General features: G+C 39.9%; 1 protein-coding gene across 12 annotated transcripts in view; it reads right to left on the minus strand.

Annotated features, from left to right (window-relative positions):
- Positions 1-24,004, minus strand: part of BCAS3 (BCAS3, microtubule associated cell migration factor) — a 580,495-nt gene that overhangs the window by 517,923 nt on the left and 38,568 nt on the right. For all 12 annotated transcript variants that reach the window (XM_021068160.1, XM_021068161.1, XM_021068154.1 and 9 more), the window contains exon 6: positions 5,843-5,924. In XM_021068160.1, the coding sequence (XP_020923819.1) occupies positions 5,843-5,924 (82 nt within the window). The remainder of the gene's footprint in view (positions 1-5,842; positions 5,925-24,004) is intronic.

Here is a 24,004-nt window from a genome sequence, read left to right on the forward strand (position 1 = left end):
GAAAAAAAAAAAAAAAAGAGGAGTTCCCATCGTGGGGCAGTGGTTCACGAATCCGACTAGGAACCATGAGGTTGCAGGTTCAATCCCTGGCCTTGCTCAGTGGGTTAAGGATCCAGCGTTGCCATGAGTGTGATGTAGGTTGCAGACGCGGCTCAGATCTGCTGTTGCTGTGGCTCTGGTATAGGCCAGCAGCTACAACTCTGATTAGACCTCTGGCCTGGGAACCTCCATATGCCATGGGAGTGGCCCTAGAAAAGACAAAAAGACAAAAAAAGAAAAAAAAAAAAGGAAGAAAGAAAATTAGACATGGTAAACATGGTAGGAGTTCCCATTGTGGCTCAGTAGTAATGAACCTGACTAGTACCCATGAGGTCATGTGTTGGATCCCTGGCCTCGCTCAGTGGGTTAAGGATCCAGTGTTGGCATGAGCTGTGGTGTACCTTGGATCTGGCATTGCTGAGGCTGTGGTGTAGGCCAGCAGCTGCAGCTCTGATTCCACCCCAGCCTGGGAACTTCCACATGCCTCAGGTGTAGTCCTAAAAAGACAAAATAAAATAAAATAAAATAAAATAAAATAAAATAAAATAAAATTAGACATAGTAAAACATACAAAGATTTTCTTTGTGTGAAACTAAAGACATATAAAGAAAAAAACTGACAGGTTCACTAAATAACAAGTTGAAAACTATATAGGAAGTCTATAGGACACATACTCATAATAATGTATCACTAATAATAATCTAGTAAAGAACTGAAATCAATAAGAGAAGAGCGAAGAGCACAAACAAGCATGGTATTATTTGAATAAACAGCAAAAATAAGCAGATTCTTTTTCAGGCATTTCCCCTGTGGCAGAATTCGTTAAGAATCTGACTGCAGAAGTTCTGACTGCAGGTTCAATCCCTGGCCCAGCACAGTGGATTAAGGATCTGGCCTTGCTGCAAACTGAAATAGGTTGCAATTCCAGCTTATATTCAATCCTTGGCCCAAGAACTCCATATGCCACAGGGTGGCCAAAAAAGGCAAAAAAGGAAGAAAAAAAACATAATGCAACTGTAATGGCTTGGGTCACTGCAGAGGTGCAGGTTCAATTCCCAGCCTAGCACAGTGGGCTAAAGGAGCCAGCGCTGCCTCTTTTGCAACATAGGTCGAAGCCATGGCTCAGATTCAATCCCAGGCCCAAGTCAGAAAACTTGCCAAAGAATAGGATTTTTCTCCATCATAAAGGCAAAGACTGAAAAGACTCATAGTAGCAGTAGAGGACAGAAATGGGAAAAAAGGAACTTTCATGTATAAATGACAGCATACTCTCTCTGAGAAGCAATTTTATAATATGTATCAAAACTATACATATATATATACTTTTACCAAATAATTTCTCTTCTAGGACTTATCATAAAAATAATTTCTTGTGTAGTTTTGGTTGGTTGGTTGGGATTTTTTTTGGCTTTCAGCTTCTTAGGGCCACACCCCTTGACTGGGGGTCAAATCAGAGCTGTAGGCGCCAGCCTACACCACAGCCACAGCAACACCAGATCCAAGACCTGTCTGCAGCCTACACTGCAGCTCATGGCAATGCCAGATCCTTAACCCACTGAGTGAGGCTAGGGATCAAACTCGCGTCCTCATAGATAGTAGTCAGGTTTGTTAACCACTAAGCCATGACGGGAACTCCTCCTTATGTATTTTTGAAATGTACATATAAAGAAGTATATGACAACATAACCTGTTAAAGGAAAAGGTTAAAATAAGTATAAATATTCATACAATGGAGTGACAATTTTTAGCAAAGTCGAAAGAAGTTTTGAAATGGAAAGATGTTCATCAGACAAACTTTTTTTTTTTTTTTTTTTTTGTCTTTTCGCCTTTTCTAGGACCACTCCCATGGCATATGGAGGTTCCCAGGCTAGGAGTCCAATTGGAGCTGTAGCCACCGGCCTATGCCAGAGCCACAGCAATGAGGGATCCGAGCCACATCTGCAACCTACACCACAGCTCACGGCAGCACCAGATCATTAACCCACTGAGCAAGGCCAGGGATCAAACCCGCAACCTCATGGTTCTTAGCCGGATTCATTAACCACTTCGCCACAACAGGAACTCCAGATAAACTTTTGAAAAAACCTACATACACATACATCCATGAGCAAATACATATAATATACATAAAGAACTTGAATTAGGTCTTGGACATAATACTACATATTAATTTACTGCATGTATGAATACTTTAGGGAAAAAATACAACAGGATATTCATACTCTAAACCATTAATACATGCTTAGTATCTGAGTAAAGAAAAAAAGGAAAGTAAAAAGATCACCTGGGCTTATCTCTAATAACACAGGATCATGTGAGAGTCCACTTTCTACATTTCAGTATTCCTTGAACTTTTATACTGAATATCTTAACTGCTTAGAATTATATGGTCTTAAGAAATTGAAAACGTATTAAAGTCAATGTGTCCTCTGATCCCACACCTTGGAAATAAACATTACTAGCACAAAATCTATAACCATATAAAATTTTTATTTGTATATTAAGTCACACATATTGCTGTATTTTATTGTACAAATGCAGTACTGAGTTACTAAAAACAACTATGGCTACTGAGAATAATGAATAACAAGAATTTATTTGGAATTAAATTCTAAAAAGACAGATGTGAAAGATAATAAATAACAGCTTTTATCTGATATGAGAATACCAATTGCTTGGTTATAGCTTTATGGAATACTACACTGAAAAAAATTCTAAAGCAGGTATAGGTTCATTAGAAAAGTAATCAATTACTGTTAGTAACCATGAGGAAATGGGGAAGCACAAACTGTGCTGATGTGAGTAAATGTCCATTAAATAACGACCTTCTGTGCAGTAAAAGGACATCCAAATCCTTCAGTTTTTCACTTTTACCTAAAAGACAGACTTTGCACAGAAAACACCTACAGAAAGGGGACTTGGGAGTTTCCTGGTGGCCTAGTGATTAGGATTCGGCACTTTCACATAGGTTTGATCCCTGGCCTGGCACAGTGGGTTAAAGGATCTAGTGTTGCCGCAGCTGCAGCGTAGGTCACAACTGTGGCTCAGACCTGATCCCGGGCCTGGGAACTCCACACGCCGAGGGGTGGCCAAAAAAGAAAAAAAAAAAAATGGATCATGCAAGGAAATGAACATTCAACAAAAAAATCACAAAGGACCTAGTGTTGTTGGGACAAGGAAAGTGGAGAGAAGACAGTACTGGTGATGGCTGAAAACAATGCTGGACAAAGAGTGCATCAGTTCACCAAAGATCTAATGAACCTGGTAGGTAATACCTCTTACAATGACTTATTAATTCTAAAAGTTTGTAGATTGTTTTGTATTTATTACATATACAATCAAATTACCTATAAAGACAATTCTACAACTCTCATTCTAATACTTAGACCTTTTATTTATTTCTCTTGGCATATTTAAATGGCTAGGACCTGAATTCCAGGGTAAACAGAAGTTAGGATCCATCTCAAACTCAATAGGAAAGTAATATTTTACTACCGATTATGATGTTGGCTGTAGACTTTCTTATAGATTAGCTTTAGCATACTAAGGATGTTTCCTTTTATTCTTGATTGCTTAAAGGTTTTTTAAAAATCGCAAGTAGCTATTATATTTTGCCAAAAGTATTTCCACTTCTATTGAGATGATCATTTGTGTTTTATAACACAAATATAACAGCCAAATAATACAAGTACCAGAAAGAGAGAACATAGGAAACTTCAAAAAATGAGTTTAAGGAATTTTCTCAAAAATGTACTACTCATATTTCTACATTGAAGACGCCTGGGACAATGTATGAACCAAGAAACAACACCGCAAAAGTTTCAGAACACTGGGAACAAAGCCAACATTCTATTCACTCCCAGAGGGAAAAAAAACAAGCTATACACAAAGAAAAAGGTATCAAAATGGCTTCAGATTCTTTAACCATAACACTAGATCAATACCTTCAAATTTCTTTCTTTTTTTTTTTGCTTTTTTTGGGGGGTGGCCGCATCTGCAGCATATGGAAGTTCCCAGGCTCGAGGCAGAATTGGAGCTGTAGCTGCCGGCCTACACCACAGCCACAGCAATGCAGCTACTCCACAGCCATAGCAATGCCAGATCTGAGCCTTGTCTGTGACCTACACCACAGCTCACGGCAATGCCAGATCCCCAACCCACCAAGCAAGGCCAGGGATTGAACCTACATCCTCATGGAAACTAGAAGGATTCATTTCCACTGAGCCATGATGGGAACTCCCAACACCTTCAAATTTCTGAAGTAACATTACTTACAAAGAAATATTTGTTACCCGGCCAAATTATTAAACAAAAATTAAGGAAGAATAAAGACATTTTCAGACAAAAAAGATCTATCACACATTCTTTTTTAGGAAGCTACTAAAGGACTTATTCCATCAAATGAGGGCAAAAGCAAAATGGGAAAAAGAATGGGGTATTCTATTTTCCATTACAAATTTTATGTCATCAGTTGCATGCATAACTTTGTTGAAAACAAATCTAAAAAATTAAATGCAGTAAAAGCAACACATGAGTAATTTGTACAAGTCATTTAGCTTTGTGAAATTATATTTAAAAGCTAAAAAAAGCATATTAAAAGTATATTATGGTGCATTTAAAACTATAGTGAGTGGGAAAATCTTTAATTAGACAAAGTAAATTAAACATATTCAAATTCTACTAAAGCAATATTAACTTTTAAAGTTTTACACTCTCTCATGAAGTATTTCTGCACAAAGTAAAAATGTCGAGAAAAGCTGAATATTAATAATTGGCATGAAGAAAAAAATTCATAAATGAAATGGAGAAAAATCTGCCTCTGTGAAGGACATACAAAAGCAACAAAGACATAGCTAAGTCATTTGGTAAAAAAGTTCTTCTTGAGTCCAGTCGCCCAAAGAGAAAGCTGGCAAGCTGGCTATTCCAAAAATTTCACCAACACACAAATACAACCATAAACAGAGACAGAGTGTTAAGGAGAGACAGAGCTGAGACCTACATATCCCGCATAGTTCGATGACAAGGACAAATCTCCACGCCACTGCAGGATACTGTTGTCTTTTTATTTCCACCTTTCCCATTTCAATTAAGCAGATTTAATGCCAATATTAATCCCTAACATTACTTATGCCCATGGTAGTAAGTTTTCATAAACATCATTCTCACCAATTTAGAGAATTAACTACAGAAAGACATATTAGAAGATTTCCCAACTTCTGTATAAATCTTTAGAAATACATAATATTTAAAGACAACATTAAGGAGTTTTCATTATTACAAGCAGAGATCCAAGGTCAAAGCCCAAAATTGTACTTCTGCCATAGCTGGAAGTACAGACAACAGACTCCTCTACCATCGAGATAATGGTGAAAACCAAGCTCTCAGTATAACTGAGAAGAGCAAAGACGCCGGGGTACCCACAGAAGAAAGCTAAACCAGAAACCTAACAAAAGCAGCACAGTCAGCAAGGAAAAGATCTGGGAAGGGCGATGCCATGAAAACCAAGAGAGAAGAGGGCTTCGAGAATGAGCCAGCAAAGTCAGAGGCTCAACGGAGATCAAAGAGGAGGAAGATAAATCAAAACCACAGCAGAGAGTGAATGGCCATATTGAATTGGTTAAGATTACCTATTTCCATCTCAGCTGACAGAACTAAGAGTTTATCTTGGAGGGAGGAGGGGAAGGGGTATGGACACTTGGAGGAAAACAGACTTTAGTTATCATTCTTGCTGTCTGTTGTCCAAGACCAATAAAAGACAAACCTCTTTCTGAATGATTTGTTTCTTCTTAAAGGCTACACTCACCAAACTGTGGAGCAGGCAAGATTCTGGCCGCTCGAATTGGGCCATGTCGAACAGAAAAAAGCTCCTGTGCTTCCCCACTGATCTGCAGAAGAAGACAGAAAAAAAAAAAAAATTTCAGTAAATGAAAACACAGGTCAGGACATTTATTATACGAAACAAGATCTCCCAAATTTTTACCACAATTTTTCATCTGAAAATACACATGCATATACACACACAGTTAAGGCTAATCACACATATTAAGTACATTAATATTAATTAATCATGCATAATTTTAGGAAATTCTAAGAGAATGCTCTTTTTTTTTTTTTTTTTTTTTGGCCACTCCCACAGCACGTGGAAGTTCCCGAGCCTAGGATCAAACTTGGGCCACTGCAGTGACAACACTGGATCCTTAACTCCCTGTGCCATAGGAAAACTCCAAGCATGCACTTAATATGAATAGGAAAATAAAAGGTCTGTTCTGGAAGCCTATCATTTTTATCTTTAAGAAACTACTATAAATCTACTTTACATGAGTGTCTTGGCCATTTTAGAGCAAAGCAACCATGATTTTTTTTTACTGGTATTCAGTTTTCCATGTAAGAAAAAATTAAATACTCTTAGCATTCTGAAAAGCAAACTTAAATGTTGTAGTACTTGCAAGTTTGTATAAAAACTTGCAAATTTATTATACATGAGAAAAACAAAACATATTGTAGACCCCTGCAGTGGAAGATGAATGACCTGGTGCCAGTTAAGGTTCTGCAAGCCTAGCTGTTAACCTCCTTGAGTAAATTATTAAACCTCTGTACATCTTTATTACTTACTTTCTTTTCTAAATATATTTAAAGAAATATTAAATACATTTAAGGAGTGCAACACAAAGATTGGATGTACATATATAGGGTGAAATGATTATAACAGTCACCTCCTCCAAGTTACCTTTTTTGTATGATAAGAGCACCTGAAATCTATTTTTCCAGTAGTCAATACAGTACTATTATTAACTGCAGTCATCATGTCTGAATATTAGGTCTCCTGACTTACTCATCGTACGTAAGTAAGTGCGACTTTGTACCTTTGATCTCCACATTCTGCCCATCTCTTCTAAGCCTATATTGCTTTGCATTTATGAGCTGGAACAATAAAGGTGCTTCTAATTTCAGTATTTACACATAAAAAATATGTCTTTAAATGCCATCAGTTTTATTACACACATAGGTTAAACACTGTATGAATGTCCATTCATTCATGAGTTATATGAGATCTGTCCCTCAGATATAAAGAGCATAGCATTCTAGTAATCCAAAACAACTATATAAATATATGTGTTTAAGTGTGAAAAGGACTGCTTTTCAAAATTAGTGCTTCAAAAGAACAATTTGCTACTAACTGAAATATTGAACAGAATAAATTATAATTAGTTAAGGAAAGCTTTCCAGACTATCATTAAGTGGTAAGAAAGTCCCCAGTACATTTTCCTCTTTTTTTTTTTTTTGCTTTTTAGGGCCACATCTGTAGCAATGGAGGTACCCAGGCTAGGGGTTGAATCAGAGATATGCCACAACATGGGATCTGAGCCAGGTCTGCGAACCTACACCACAGTTCACGGTAACGCCAGATCCATAACCCACTGAGTGAGGCCAGGGATTGAACCCGCAACCCCATGGATACTAGTTAGATTCTCCATAACAGGAATTCCCCAATACATTTTCTTAACTGTCAAGTGTTTGTTGGAATGTGTAATATCAAACAGGGAAACAGGCAAACATTACACAACATGTTCTAACCACCCAAGAACCTACAGCAAATGTAATAATGATAAACATTCAATACAGTAAATATGCTAATGGTATTTTTTTAATTGTCCTGCCTGCCAAAAATCAGTTTAAAATATCAACAGTATATATATATATACACACACACACATATATATACATATACTATATACATATAGTAAAAGGCTTATCGATCTTCCAATATTAAGCTACATATCTGCTTAGAGCTGCCTTTTATATTAACTCCTTTTTTCGATCTTCAGCTTCTCATTTATCTGAATAAAAGCTGCAAACTATAAATATTTTTGTCTCTTAAAAATGTTAAACTATGGTGATGCCCAAAGAGCCATCACATTCATTTTCCTTATAAAAACTATTAAAATGTATTTACTGGCCACAATGGCAAATTGTTCTATAGCACTTGGGAACAGAAGATATGAGGAATGCTAGGCTCTTTCCACTAACTATGCAATAGTATCCCTACCTATCACAAATTGAACACACAAAAGCTATAAACTCAGGATAGCAAACTCTAAGAATTTACCTCTCTACAAATTCCTCTGTAAACATTATTAATTTTCTAAATGAAATACCATGGCCATTATATACTGCAGCTGTTAGATCTTTGTTTCATTCTTTTAGAACAGAATTTAAATTTAGAAAAATCCTTAAAGGGTCATTTTGTTCAATCTCTCACTCAATGCAATAATCACACATTCTCTGAAATCTAAATATTACCACCATCTTTTTATTTTTAAACACAATTTCACTGAAAGGTGTATCACTAACATAATCCAATTACACTATAGATGCATTACTGGCTGTCTCCAAAGCTGCCAAGTCATTGAAAATAAATTGTTGGCTGGGCAATGGATAAATGCTATTCTTCTTCAATGTACATATATTCCAATAACAATAAAATGAGAAATAAATTATAAAATATTGTAGAAACTGCCCCCAAAATAATAATTTAGAGTGATGAAAAATATTTCTCACAAAATCATAATATCCTAACACAAAATCCACTGCTCTGTACTATTATTTTCAGATGACACAGGTCTAGCATTCACCTTTTTTGGTCCTATCAAAAAAGTCTGTAAAGTTTAAAAAAAAAAGTCTAATCATATTTAACTGAGCTGATGTACTGAATTACACTAAATAATAAAGAATAAAACAAACCTGTGTTAGCATATTCACAATATGATAAACATGTGTTATCAATGGATTTAATTAACACACAAGAGCTTATTTTGACATACAAAAACATTTTGAAATCTGCATACATCATGCTTTTGAGCATAACAGGTTTCAAAACAAACCTAAATGTCCTATCCTATTAGGAGCTTTACTCTAAATCCCTCTTGAAATATACACCAACAGGTAAGAGAAAACATCAGTGTTGATTATAAAATGCATCCCCATATTCATTACCCATCCCACACTACCTCTACGTTAAGGTCTTAGAATTTCTAGTGATAACACAAGGGAAGGAAGAAGGAAGAAACATGTCATCATTTAGAGAAATTTGTGAATATGTCAAAATCAAGATGGTTAGAAGCATAATTCTAAAGGAACCTAAGCGAGTCACAAAAGTCAAACTTCCCAGAAGACAGAACTCTCCCAACAAAACAGGCAAACTCTGCATTGGAATTTGATTCCAGAACAGCGACAGCGCTAATACAGCGTATGCAGATAAGAGGTGCACATTTCAGGCAGGACACAGAGAATGGATGTGACCTTACGGCTCTGCTTTAGCTGCCGTTTTCAATTGCCGCTAAAAATCTACAGTATGTTCACGGGTGATGTTGCTCTCAAATGAGTGTCACAGCTGATTAAGATTTTTTAAGGCTTTCAGAGTGATTTTTAGGTTTCTGAAAAAGAGTTCATTGAAAATAGCAAAGCGTCTCTGAGATGAGGATTTGACTGCTCCTGACAAGAATTACTGAGAACTCTAAGGTCCCTTTTAAACCAACAACAACAATAATAATAAACACAACGGGAGAGCTACAAGGAAGGCGTGTACCCAGCAATGTTCCAACTTCCTGGCAACTGCAGTAACATGGGGAGAGAAGCAAACAGGGAGGAACCCTCTCTAATAGCTCCTCATGGGTCTCTGCCTTTGTTCTTACTGGCATTTTAATTTCTGATGACAGACTTTTGTTGTTTGGAGCATAAACCGGACGTACCAGTTTGGAGGCACAATAAGGAGAACAAAGAATGATTTGTTCACACTGTAGGAAAAAAATCTTTTCCAACCATAGAAAATAGCTTTCGCATGGTGAAAATATGCAAATTACATACCAAACCATAAGGGGGGGAGAACAAGTTTAGAATCTCACAGCTCAATCTAAGGCAAAAGGAGATTTTAACAGCCGAGACACTCATACACCCAGCGAGAAGGCTATAAAAGTTGTGGGAGAGCTTTCTAAGCGCTTTAAGAGAATTCTAAAAGCACATGAAGGTCATCGAGCCCTCAGAAACAAACGTTGTTTCTGAAATCCTGATGACTTCCCAAAGGCATCTGACCTCAACATAGAAAATTCAATCCAAAACCAAGCACAATAACAATAATGCTCTACACTGTCACAGAATTAGGACAAGAGCACATATTTACACACCCGATGCCCCTTTTAGACACTGATCGAATGGAGAACTGTGGTCTGCAATGGATTCTTTTTAGCAAACTTTATTGAAAGGTAACAGACTTAGATAACATACATTAATCTTAGGTATGCGTACATATACCTAAGTATTTTTGAATACCTTGTATTTTTATTTTTTTATTTTTTATTTTTTGCTTTTTAGGGCTGCACCTGCCGCATAAGGAAGTTCCCAGTTTAGGGGTCGAATCAGAGCTACAGCTGCCGGCCTACACAAGAGCCACAGCAATGCCAGATCCGAGCCGCGTCTGCAACCTACACCACAGCTCATGGCAATGCCAGATCCTTAACCCAGTGACTGAGGCCAGGGATCGAACCCACAACCACATGGTTCCTAGTCTAGATTTGTTTCCACTGCGCCACAACGGGAACTCCTCTTGTATTTTTAAAAAATGCAAGTTACTGATTTTCAGACCATAGTGCTGACCTGGGCCCCTGCATTGGACTGGTCTACAGAAAGGACTGCTCATGTCAAAATCATCTCGAGGAGTTCCCGTCGTGGCGCAGTGGTTAACGAATCCGACTAGGAACCATGAGGTCGCGGGTTCGGTTCCTGCCCTTGCTCAGTGGGTTAACGATCCGGCGTTGCCGTGAGCTGTGGTGTAGGTTGCAGATGCGGCTCGGATCCCGCGTTGCTGTGGCTCTGGCGTAGGCTGGTGGCTACAGCTCCGATTCAACCCCTAGCCTGGGAACCTCCATATGCCGCGGGAGCGGCCCAAGAAATAGCAACAACAACAACAACAACAAAAAGACAAAAGACAAAATCATCTCGAAACCATTCTCACATGGAGGAGAAACTATACCAGCATGAGAATATCAGAAGTAGACAGCTGAAGATGCTCGACCTGACTTGTGTGATGATTCATAATGTTTTCTTAACTTCTTGAACCTTTCCATATGAATCAAATGTTTTTCCATCAGGAGCACAATCCTATGCTAATTTTAAAAATCAATCCAATTGTTGGGTTTGAGGCCAATTACTTGTGTGTAGTACTTCTGGGTTACCTTGATAGATTTCTTCTCTCCAAGGCTCTGACTGAATAGCCCTTAGGAAATTTATTTTATTACTGGGTAGAATTGTCTCACCTGGCCAATTAATAATACCTGCTCTGACCCTGACCATAAATACGAATTTTCTTTTAGGGTCACTCAAACTCAGAGCAATGAGCAATGAGCTAAGTCTCAATCAAAACCTCCTGTTTATTAGATGGGAACCTCCCACACTTGGGGAATGGATTTATGTGGTTATCACAGGCTCTGGCCATTTGTGTTTCAAGGCTCCTCTATGTTGGGAACAATTCAATGATACTAAGAATGATTAGCCTAGCCTAGTAACACTAAGAAATTGGGCTGGGTGCCTTAGGAGCAATGACTACATATTATTACCCTTAGAGATAATGGCTGATAGGGAGCAGACTGGGTCAGATGACTTGGAGATTCACTGGGTCATAGCTAATGGAACTCAATGAATTTGGAGTACTGATTTATGGCCTTGGCTTCCACCAGGATGGCTAGGAAGATGTACTCTAGGACTCCCTTGGACTCAAGGTCATATATGTAACAATTTAAAGAGGACCCCAACCAATCTACCATTGTACAAACCCAATGGGTCAAGAAATCTGTACTCCACTACTATGACCACTTAGCGATTTTCATACTGTCAGTGGAATTGGAGTCCATAATCAGCCGCATCAAAACCTTAAGGAAATTCACTCGACAGATTTTAAATGATAGCAACCAGGCTATTAGCCTACTGAATTCTGAGGACCTATGCTGCTTTAAGTGACCTAGTCTTTTTTTTTTTTTTTTTTTTTTTTTTGTCTTTTTATGCCACACCCGCAGCAAATGGAGGTTCCTAGGCTAGGGTTCAAATTGGAGCTGTAGCCGCTGGCCTATATCACAGTCACACCAATGCCAAATCCAGGCTGAGTCTGCAACCTACACCCTAGCTCATGGCAATGCCTGATCCTCAACCCACTGAACTAGGCCAGGGATGGAACCTGCATCCTCATAGATACTAGTCAGGTTTGTTTCCGCTGAACCACGACGAGAACTTCAAGTGACCTAGCCTTGACAACATCTTCTAAAGCTGCTTTGGAGTAGGAAGCTATTGGCTTAAATATTTGCTTATAACTCTATTACTGTTATTAGCTACACTGCTTGTATTTGCCTGTTTTACAAGATATTGTTCCTTGTATGACCACATGTGTGACGGAGCCACCAAGAAAAATAATGATGACTAGGTGACTTGAAGCAGTTCTTTACCAGATCAATGATTGTAGTAGTGTAACTCTAGATGTGGGAAGATGCAACAAGAGGGAATATTTTCCTGGACCATAACTGGCTAGTAAGACAGGTGGTCCAGAGACTTTTTGCTACTGTAATAAGGCCTAGTCCAGTAAGAGCACACTGAGTGGCCCTATCAGCAAAATCTTTGCCAGACCGGGGAATGAGCATTCCTAGCACCATGGGATGAAAAGGTCATGAAATGCCACTCAAAACGATGGTCGAATATACGACCATGGGGAAGCCCTGTGAACCAGAGGTTGGCACTTGCCATCTGCCTTTACACAGAGTGCGTCATGAGCCACTGCAGCTGCTGACCCTCAACTCCCCCCTGAAAGAGCTCAGGATTAAGGCACCCTGTGCTCTGGGAAAACGGGCAAAACAGGTCTTCAGACAGCTATTTTCAGGAGAATATTTTATGAGCCTAATTCTTGCATCTCCTCGTATCTAGGAAAGCACTAAAACCATGAACAGTGATACTTCCCTTGGCCATTAAGGAAAAATACTATTAAGAGTCAAAACGGAACAGCTATGGTTTAGACATCCAAAGGGATACTAGGGATACAATCCAAAGGGATTGTGATTTCAGACAAGTCCTGGGAACTTGAGTTTTCTGAGTCGTGGCAGACTTGGGATGCCACCGGCTATCCTTAAAAGCAAGGTCTGCTGGCAGCTGGTAGCTGCAGCCTCATGGCTCCAAGATAACGTCTCGTAACTATTAAATGTTTTAAGACAGTGAAATTGCTCCAGGACTTGGAACTCAGGAATATTTCTAATTTGGTGTCCATTCCCCAAACTGAAGCAGGACTATGCCCCATTTCAGCGGGAAGTAGCCAGAGCTACTTTCCCCTGGAGGACTTGGGGAAAGATAAAACAGAAGTGGGGACTTAAAACTAAGGTCCCCTAAAACCGAGTTCCCTTGCCGAGTTTCTGATTAACATCTCTATCCAAAACTATAATTCCCTTTCTCGCCCAACACCTGCTCTCCTCAAGACTGAGGGGTATCAAAGAAAAGTACGGAATGTGGCCAAGCAGGGCGCTGTGGGGCTCCTGGGCACAAAAGCCTTTGTGTGCCCCATTTCTTGTTTTTAGGAAGTGGACTTCATTCAGCCTCCATGGCCTTGCATGAGTTCCAAGGGGCAGGTTCAGAGGGGTGATAATCAGGGAAGGAAGGGGATGCAAAGACAAGCGAGAGACAGTCAAACAATAGCACGGGATCCTGCTTCCCTCTCAAGGGACACACATAATGCTGTAGGCATGTTCTACACTGAAGAGGAAAGTTATGTTCCTTACGCGTCTTTTAGAAATGAATACTTTAAAACTGAACAGCTTAGAGTCCTTCCTTATCCTTCTCCCTGGCTTACTTGCACCCTAAACACAATCACCTGTAAGCTAAAGATTAGGCACCCTGAGCACAACCGCCTGTAGGTTAAAGATTATTAGCACATGACGTTTTTCAGGAACTTTCCTAGTTTGTCCTAATCTCCGATCAATATGCCCTTTTCGAAAGTACTGTTATTCTAGGCAATAACCCAAAAGACCCACCATCATGATCATGCCGAGATCTCCTGACTCCGGCTTTGATGACTAAGATCCCCTCAAATAAAGAAGAATGCATGTCTGCCCTGATCCTGATTCCTATCTGAAAACCTGTTTTTCTCCTTTTCACTATAAAACTCCCCACAGTTCTTCCCAATGGAGGGCACAGTCTTTAAGGCATTAGCCTGCTGTGGTCTCTTTTGCCCACCCAAAACTCGGTGTCTGTGTTTCTATTTGGCACTGGTGGACAGTGGCCGAGTTTAGGCAACAACTGTAGTTTTCATTTCTGTTGCTCTGTAGACTTCCACTGTATTGAAATACTGCAATTTATCCATTCTACTCTTAGTCGATGGGGTCCTAGTTTGTTTCCAGTTCTGGGCTCACTGAGATGTCAAGAAAAATTGCAAAAGGGAAAAAGATTACCGTGTTTCCTTTCAATGGATTACCAAGAATTGTATAAGTGGATCCTTTGGGGATTATTTGATTCTACAAGAATCTGCAAGAATTCTGTGTCTTGAGTGGGCTATTTTACAATACTATAAGTTGGAGATCCCGTCGTGGCTCAGTGGCTAACGAATCCGATGAGGAACCATGAGGTTTCAGGTTTGATCCCTGGCCTCACACAGTGGGTTAAGGATCTGGCATTGCCATGAGCTGTGGCGTAGGCCAGCGGCTACAGCTCCAATTAGACCCCTAGCCTGGGAACCTCCATATGCCACCGGTGCAGCCCCAGAAAAGACAAAAAGACAAAAAATAAAAAATAAAAAAAATCAATACTCTAAGTTGCAGAAAACTGATAATAATGCAATTGACTCTTGTCCACAGAAGTGCAAATGAATTTGATAGGGATACAACTGAATTCCATTCGTAAAAAAGATCCTAAGAGTTCCCGCTGTGGCACAACAGGATTGGTGGTGTCTCTGCAAGGTCAGGAATTTCTGAAGGGGCAGGATGCAGGTTTGCTCCCCAGCTTGGCTTAGTGGGATAAAGGATCAGGCATTGCCACAGCTGCAACTTAGATCTCAGCTGCAGTTCAGATCTGATCCCTGGCCTGGGAACTTCCAACTTTTGGCAGGTGCATTAAAAAAGAAAAAAAAAGATTCCAAGCAGTACATTTTAGTCCCAACAGGATATTAACTAGGTTTGCCTCTCTTAACAGATTCTTTTCAGGATTTCCTGGTGAGGCACAGTGGAATAGAATCCAACTAGTATCCCTAAGGATGAGGGTTTGATCCCTGGCCTCGCTTGGTGGGTCGAGGATCCAGGGGTGCCATGATCTGTGGTATAGGTCACAACAGACACATCTCAGATCCCGAGTTGCTATAGCTGTGGTGTAGGCTTGGCAGCTGTAGCTCCGATTTGACCCCTAGCCTAGGAACTTGCATATGCCGCAGGTGCAGCCGTAAAAAGCAAAACAAAAACAAAAACAAAAAACAAAAGGTTCATTTAGGCATTCCTAATTGCCGATATCTGTTCCTCAGATTCTCCTTTAAACCAGCAACAACTTGCCTAATATCTCATTAATTAATAAATTAAATAAAATCTAGGGTATGTTTGTTTCATAGATGTATGAATATCAGGATTTTATCATTTTTAATATGATACTACACATGGCATTTAGTGAACATATTTAAGTATTTCTTTTGGGTACACACTAGTCAGATTGCTTCTGTATTAGGAATATGTGCATGTTTTGCAGATTTTAACAAAGCAGTTTTTCTATAGTAACTGTACCAATTTACAGGTGTAAGAGAGTTCTCAACTTGCTCCCCATCCTTGCCAACAGTTGGTGTTCACTATTCTCTCCCTTTTTTTTTTTTTTTTGTCTTTTTAGGGCCGCACCCATGGCATATGGAAGATCCCAGGCTAGGGGTTCAATTGGAGTTGTAGCTGCCGGCCTACACCACAGCCACAGCAATGCGGGATCTGAGCCACATCTCCAACCTACGCCACAGCTCATGGCAACACTGGATCCTTAACCCACTGAGGCCAGGTATCAAACCCCCAACCTCATGGTTCCTAGTCAGATTCATTACTGAGGAGCCACGATGGGAACTCCTACTTTATCTATTTTTCAAAATGGATACATTATACATCATTTTCAGACTGAAAATATAAAGACCAAACCATCAGTTATGAAAGACATCAGAAAAGGAATTCCTCATGTTTATCTCAAACACATCCTGACTTTAAGTCAAACATCTTTCACTTCTGAGTTCTCTGATGTAAGACGTTAGTAATGCCTCTGGTTCCACTTGAAAAACCTAAGAGAGTAAAAGCAGCCAATAGGTGCGACCCTGGAAGTCCCCAAAGCATGATCTATAGCAACAACGCCAAGTACATACAGTACGCCAGATTATCAGTTATAAATATCAAAAACATTCAGGAGTTCCCACCATGGCTCAGTGGTTAAAGAATCTGACTAGGAACCATGAGGTTGCAGGTTTGATCCCTGACCTCATTCAGTGGGTTAAGGATCCAGTATTGCCATGAGCTGTGGTGTAGATCACAGATGGGGCTCGGATCCTGCGTTGTTGTGGCTGTGGTGTAGGCTGGCAGCTACAGCTCCAGTTAGACCCCTAGCCTGGGAACCTCCATATGCCGTGGATGTGGCCCTAGAAAAGACAAAAAAAAAAAAAAAAAAAAAGACAAGAAATATCAACATCCATGATTCCAACAGTTTATTATAGTAGAAAATAAATTGGACTTGTGTTTATAAACTTAGAAATATGCTAAATCTGAGTTTGGCTTTAAAATAAGGGTAATGACATATCTATCTAACAAAATAACTATGTTAAACTGTGTATTTAAAATATCTAACACATAGTTGGCACTCAAGAGACAGTTAAATCAAGAAGATGCTTGTTGAATGAATGAACTGATAAATAAATGACTAAGTCTAAGTCGGTCTCATTAGTCAGTCTTAATGATACTTAGCATAATTTGCCTTTGCCCTACTGCTTTCAAAATGTTATTAATATTTAATACCTGGAAATTTGTTATAATACCACATCATAAAAGACATTTTGGTACAACTCATTATTCTTCTTTTTTTTTTTTTTTTTTTGTCTCTTGAGAGCCGAAACTGAGGCATATGGAGGTTCCCAGGCTAGGGGTTGAATCGGAGCTATAGCCAGCGGCCTACACCACAGCCATAGCAACACCAGATCCAACCAGAGTCTGGGACCTACACCACAGCTCGTGGCAATACTGGATCCTGAACACACTGAGCAAGACCAGGGATCGAACCTGCATCCTCATGGATACTAGTCAATTCGCATCTGCTGAGCCATGACGGGAACTCCTGGTACAACTCATTCTTGAACCCAATGGTACATTAACTTCCTAAGCTTTCCAGCTCTCAAAAAAAGGGCTACTACCAAAATGTCCAGTAGCACCTCTTCTGAGGAACAGCCTTTTTTTTTTTTTCCTCCTGCCCCATGGAACACGGGATTCCTAGGCCAGCGATCAGATCTGGCAACCACTGGATCCTTAACCCTCTGTGCAGGGCCAGGATCAGATCTGAGCCACAGCTGGGACCTACACCACAGCTGTGGCAACGCCAGTTCCTTAACCCCACTGTGTCCGCCAGGGGATCAAACCTGCCTCCAGAGCTCCAGAGAGGCCACCAATCCCACTGGAACACAGAGGGAACTCCTGGGCAGCAGCCCTCATCACACTAGTCTTCACCTTCCTGCTCGAGATCAGGATAATCACCACCTACTCTGGCAAATATCCCACATTCATTCCAATCTTTATGTGTTTGTAAGATGTTTTTAGCTGCAACAAGTTTTCTTACCAACAGTGATATAATGACAGCCCATTTAAATAAATAAATGTAGGAGTTCCCGTCGTGGCGTAGTGGTTAACGAATCCGACTAGGAACAATGAAGTTGCGGGTTCCATCCCTGACCTTGCTCAGTGGGTTAAAGGTCTGGCGTTGCCATGAGCTGTGGTGTAGGTCGCAGATGCGGCTATGGCTCTGGCGCAGGCTGGCAGCTACGGCTCCGATTCGACCCTAACCTAGGAACCTCCATATGCCGTGGGAGCGGCCCAAGAAATGGCAAAAAGACCAAAAAAAAAAAAAAAAAAAAAAGGAGTTCATGACAGTTTCTGTAACTTACAAAGTTGAAAATAATTTTTTTTCACTTAGGGATAAAATACATATTTATATACACACTGATTTTTTTAAATTAGAGATAAAAAGTAAAAATATCAAAATATAGGAGTTCCCTTGTGGCACAGCGAGTTAAGGATCTGGCAGTGTCAGTGTAGCAGCTTGGGTCGCTGCAATGGTGCAGGTTCAATCCCTAGCCCAGGAACATTCACACACCATGGGTGCAGCCAAAAATACACAGGGGAAGGAGAAGAGGTAATTTCTTATACTAAGGTATTCAGTTCCTAAGCAACAGAAGGGCAGCACCTAGCTACATTAGTGACCATCAAACTACAAAGCAAGCTCTCTCTCTAGAATCACCCTGTGAGCCAAGTTAATGATATACTTTCATTTTAGACATAAGAAAACAAAGAAGGAGTTCCCATCATGGTGCAGTGGTTAATGAATCCAACAAGGAAACATGTGGTTGCGGGTTTGATCCCTGGCCTTGCTCAGTGGGTTAAGGATCTGGCGTTGCTGTGAGCTGTGGTGTAGGTCGCAGATGTGGCTCAGATCCCGCGTTGCTGTGGCTGTGGTGTAGTCCGGCGGCTACAGCTTCGATTGGACCCCTAGCCTGAACCTCCATATGCCTCGGAAGTGGCCCAAGAAATGGCCAAAAGACAAAAAAAAAAAAAAAAGAAAGAAAGAAAACGAAGAAAAATGTTCCCCCCAAATGACCAGATCAAAGAGGCATCAGAATCTCCTATTAACAAACTACATTCAAAATCAGTTTTTAAATTCGAGCTTTTTTTCTCGAACAAGTCACTGCCAGGGACTCATTTTATGTGCAATAGCTCTGCTCCAACAATTTCAAACACTTAACATAGCACAGTTTGAGGAAAGTATTCTTTGAGGGTAAAAAGCAATTCTTTTGAAAGATCCTAAAAGTAGGAGGAAGAAGGAGAAGAGTTTTTTGTTTTATTTTTGCCTAGCTAACCACAAATGATTCAGTTAATGTCAGAGTGTCAGTATCTCTGTAACCTTTCTATGCCATCAAGAAAAAAAAAAAGCAAACCACAAAAACCACCTAAAACGCATACTTGTGAGGACTAACAACTTATAGAACAGATATTTGCCAACCACATAAAGCAGACGGCAACCAAGTCTGTATTTCGGGCTTGACGCTAAATTCAAAATACAAAACTTGAGGCAAGAAGGAAGTGAGTTTCAAGAACAATATGAAAACCGCAGAACATAAATAATGAATGGAACTTGTAATCATATTTTCATACTTCCAAATTTTTACACAGATGGAGAGGAGCATTTTGAGGCAACTTTAACCTTTCCCCTTCAGCCTGATTTTTGAAAGGAAGATCAAAGAAAGTCAGTTTAAACTCCCACGTTCCTCTGGTTATGCAACACAGATTCAGACATTACACTTCAAAACCCCAGCCATTACTTCAGCACCACCAATCCAAATACCATTCCGGAGCTTTGAAGCAGCCCTAATGGTATCTTCCATTTGCAAGTAACACTTCTGTAGTCAAAAGATCGTACTCGGGGTAGATGTTCGTGTAAAACCACTCAGACGACACAGACACACACGCCTGGGGGCAGACTCGAAGGTGTTCAGAAGTCAATGTAACACCATTACGGAGAGTGTCAGCCTAGCAGCTGTCATAAACACTTCATAATCACTCAGCCACACAAACTGGAGTCCCTTTAACTTGTTATTTTAGTTCATGCTGAATACATGTCCAGTGGAGAAAGGGAAGAGAGAAAACAAGGTTACAGATAAGCCAATTTTGCCATAGAGCCTTTTCCCACTTTTAAAAGACTGAGTTTGTCCTATTTCATTGGTATGGTAAATCTATCCTGATGTAACCTATTTGAAGATAGTTTTGCAATAGATAGCTAACCAAAGAGAACCTGATTCTATCAAAAAGAAGCCTAAGATGTTTCTTCTGTAAACAGGTATCACACAAACTTGTAGATTAACAAGATGATAAAAATGAGGGGGAGCACCAATGGTAGCAGGAAACAGAGCAACTAGAATTTTCAGATAGTGTGGATTTAAGTGTGTAATGGCACAACCTCTTGGAAGACTCTGGGCGCTTTCTAATGGAGTTAAAAACACGCTTAACCTACGACCCAGCAATTCTACTCCTAGGTAGATACTCAAAAATAGAGTACGTATATCTACAATTATGTTCATAGGAGCTTTATTCACTACAGCCAAAAGCCAGAAACAGTCGTATATTCAATCCGTAGAATAAAACACAGTGATGAAAAAAAAAATGTCAAATACAAACTACCACACATGCAACAATACAGATGAAACTAAAAAAGACATAGTTGGAGTTCCCATCGCGGCTCTGCAGAAACAAAGCTGACTAGCATCCATGAGTATGCAGGTTTGATCCCTGGCCTTGCACAGTGGGTTAAGGATCCAGTGTTGCCGTGAGCTGTGGTGTAGGTCACAGATGCAGTTTGGATCTGACGTTGCTGTGGCTGTGGCATAGGCCAGCAGCTACAGCTCCGATTTGAACCCTAGCGTGGGAACCTCCATATGCCACGGGTGCAGCCCTAAAAAGACAAAAAAAATAATACTAATAATAAATAAAATAAATAAATAAATAAGACATAGTTGGAGTTCTCTTGTAATGCAGCAGGTTAAGGATCCAGCACTGTCACTGCAGCAGCCTGGGTCGCTGCTGTGGTGCCATTCAATCCCTGGCCTAGAAACTTCCACATGCCACAGGCACGGCCAAATAAATTAAAAAACAAAAAATTAAAGACATAGTGCAAAAGACAGACACCTACTGTATACATATATCTATATGAAGTTCAATGAAGTTAATCTAAGGTCAGAATAGTGATTACCTTACATGGATTGGGGGGAGTAGTTAATACCAACTGGGCATAGAAAAAAAAAGTTCTACATTTTGTTCTCGATGGTAGTTTCATTTATTTTATGTGTGTGAACATACATATACTTACACAAACATATAAACACACATAGTCACCAAAGTATAAATCAGATTTGCACATTTTATAGTATGTTAATTATTTAAAGATAGCTGTCATAAATAAACTGTGGTAACTCCAGATAATGGAATATTATCCAGCACCAAAAAAAAAAAAAAAATATTTGAGCTTTCAAGCCATGAAAAGTCATGGGGGAAACTTAAATGCATATTACTAAGTAAAAGCCAATCTGAAATGGCCACATACTGTCTGATTCCAAATATACGGCATTCTGGAAAGGCACAACTACATGGACAGTAAAAAGACCAGCAGTTGCCAGGGAAGGGATAGAGAAGATTTTTAGAGCAGTGTGTAGACAGAGCACAGAAGATATTTAGGGCAGTGAGACTGCTTTTAAGATACTATGATGGTGTAGACAGAGCACAGAGGATATTTAGGGCAGTGAGACTTCTTTTAAGATACTATGATGGTAGTAGGTACAGGTCATGACACATCTGTCAAAACGCATAGCATGTACCACACCAAAAGTGAACCTGAATGTAAACCATGGACCTCAAGTGATAAGGACGTGACCAGTGTAGGTTCACTGACTGTAACAATGTACCACCCGGATGTGCAATGTTGACAGTTAGGAAGCTGTGGGTTTGTGGGGACAAGAGGTATATGGGAACTGTCCTTGTGGCTCGATTTTGCTATGAAACTAAAACTTCTTTTAAAAAATAGTCTTTTTTTTTTTTAAGGTTATCTATCAAAGAAGCTGAGCTGGTTAAACATGAGCTTCAATTTATTCATCTGTAAAATGGGACTAACACTAACTAGTAAAAGTGACAGGATAATAAGACAATGGGCAACGTGCCAAAAAAGAGATACTCTCTGATTATTCAAAAACAAAGTTATTAATGATATGAATATTATATAACTTTACTATGCGGCACAAGTGTCAAGATTCCCCAAAGCATCCCACCCTGACTCAGGGCTCTACGGCACTCAATTCAAACCTCCGAGGTAACACCAATCTCACAGACCAGGGATTCTCAGCACTACTGACATTTGGATTGAACAATTTCTGTTGTGGGAGGTTGTCCTGTACGTTGTAAGATGTTTAGCAGCATCTCTGGCTTTTACCCAGTGGATGCCGGGAGCAACTCCTAATGGTGACAATAAAAAATGTCTGCAAACAAAGACAAATGTTTCCTTGGGGGCAAAATCACTCCCATTTGGGAAGCACTGACACAGACTGCAATTATGGAGTGACAGTGCACACGTAAAATATGACCTGCTCAAGGCAAGGCTCGGTTACATTTGTATCTCCTAATAAGTGGCACACACCCGAAAGCTCAGTGTGGGAAAATGATGGCTCTGCTAATTTAAAAAAAGAATTTAGGAATAAGGGACAGTCATGGATCAAAATGGAATGAGAGCAAACAAGAGAAGATTAGGAAATTTAGTTTGGCTCAATCTGATAGTGAGTCTCTAGTAAATTCGATGAAAATATCCAGCAAAAGGCTGAAATCATGACACATTTATTAAACAAATACACACATATACACAAGCACACATATACATACATATGTAAATATATATGTAAATACAGGCACACACACATATCCTACTAACTGCCAGACAATATACCTGGTACCAGAGATGTGGTGCCACACCATTCGGACATGATCACAGTTCTACAAGAGGCTTACAAAGAATTCTCAACTGCTAATGTAACATCAAGAGTCCCAGAACTGGAGTTTCCCATTGTGCCTCAGGGGTTATGAACCCAACTATTATCCATGAGAGTTCGGGTTCAATCTCCGGCCTTGCTCAGGAGGTTAAGGATCCGGCTTTGCCGTGAGTTGTGGTATAGGTTGCAGACATGGCTCAGATCCTGTATTGCTATGGCTGTGGTGTAGGCCTGTAGCTGCAGGTCCAATTTGACCCCTAGACAGGAACTTCCATATGCTGAGGGTAATGCCAAAAAAGACAAGGAAAAAAAAAAAAGAAAGAAAGAAAAGAAAAATACTACTTCAGGAGTTCCTGCTATAGTGCAGTGGACAAAGAATCCAACCACAGTGGCTTGGGTCACAGCTGTGGCTCGGATTTGATCCCTGGTCCAGGAATTTCCATATGCCATGGGTGCAACCACAAATAAATAAATAAAATAAAAATACTGGTTCAGTTTCTTTTTAAAGTCACCTGAGGAGTTGCCACTGTTGCACAGCAGAAATGAATCTGATTAGGAACCATGAGGTTTCGGGTTCAATTCGTGGCCTTGCTCAGTGGGTTAAGGATTTGCACTGCCGTGAGCTGTGGTGTAGGTCGCAGATGCGGCTTGGATCCTGTGTTGCTGTGGCTGTGGCGTAGGCCAGCAGCTGTAGCTGATTTGACCCCTAACCTGGTAACCTCCATATGCCCCGGGTGCAGCCCTAAAAAGACAAAAGACAAAAAATAAAAATAAAATAAAAACAGCTATGTCAGTTACATTTTAAAACAATTCTTACTGAAGTACATTTTAAAATAATTCTTACTGAAGTATGTATGTGTATAAATGTACATTAAATCTTTAGTATGCTTAACTATACACAACTTTTCCCTCAAAGCATTTACCAGTCACTCCAACCAAAATTTTCTTTCTCTGGAGTTGTGATTTTCAACCTGAGGGATGTTTGGCAATGTTTAAGCCTTTTTTTTTTAATCTTTTTAGGGCCACACCCACATCATACAGAGGTTTCCAGGGAGGGGTCGAATCGGAGCTGTAGCCACCAGCCTACGCCAGGGCCACAGGTCTGTCTGTGACCTACACCACAGCTCGCAGCAATGCTGGATCCTTAACCCACTGAGC

Source organism: Sus scrofa, chromosome 12 (genome assembly GCF_000003025.6).
Source record: "Sus scrofa isolate TJ Tabasco breed Duroc chromosome 12, Sscrofa11.1, whole genome shotgun sequence".
NCBI classification, from domain to species: domain Eukaryota; kingdom Metazoa; phylum Chordata; class Mammalia; order Artiodactyla; family Suidae; genus Sus; species Sus scrofa.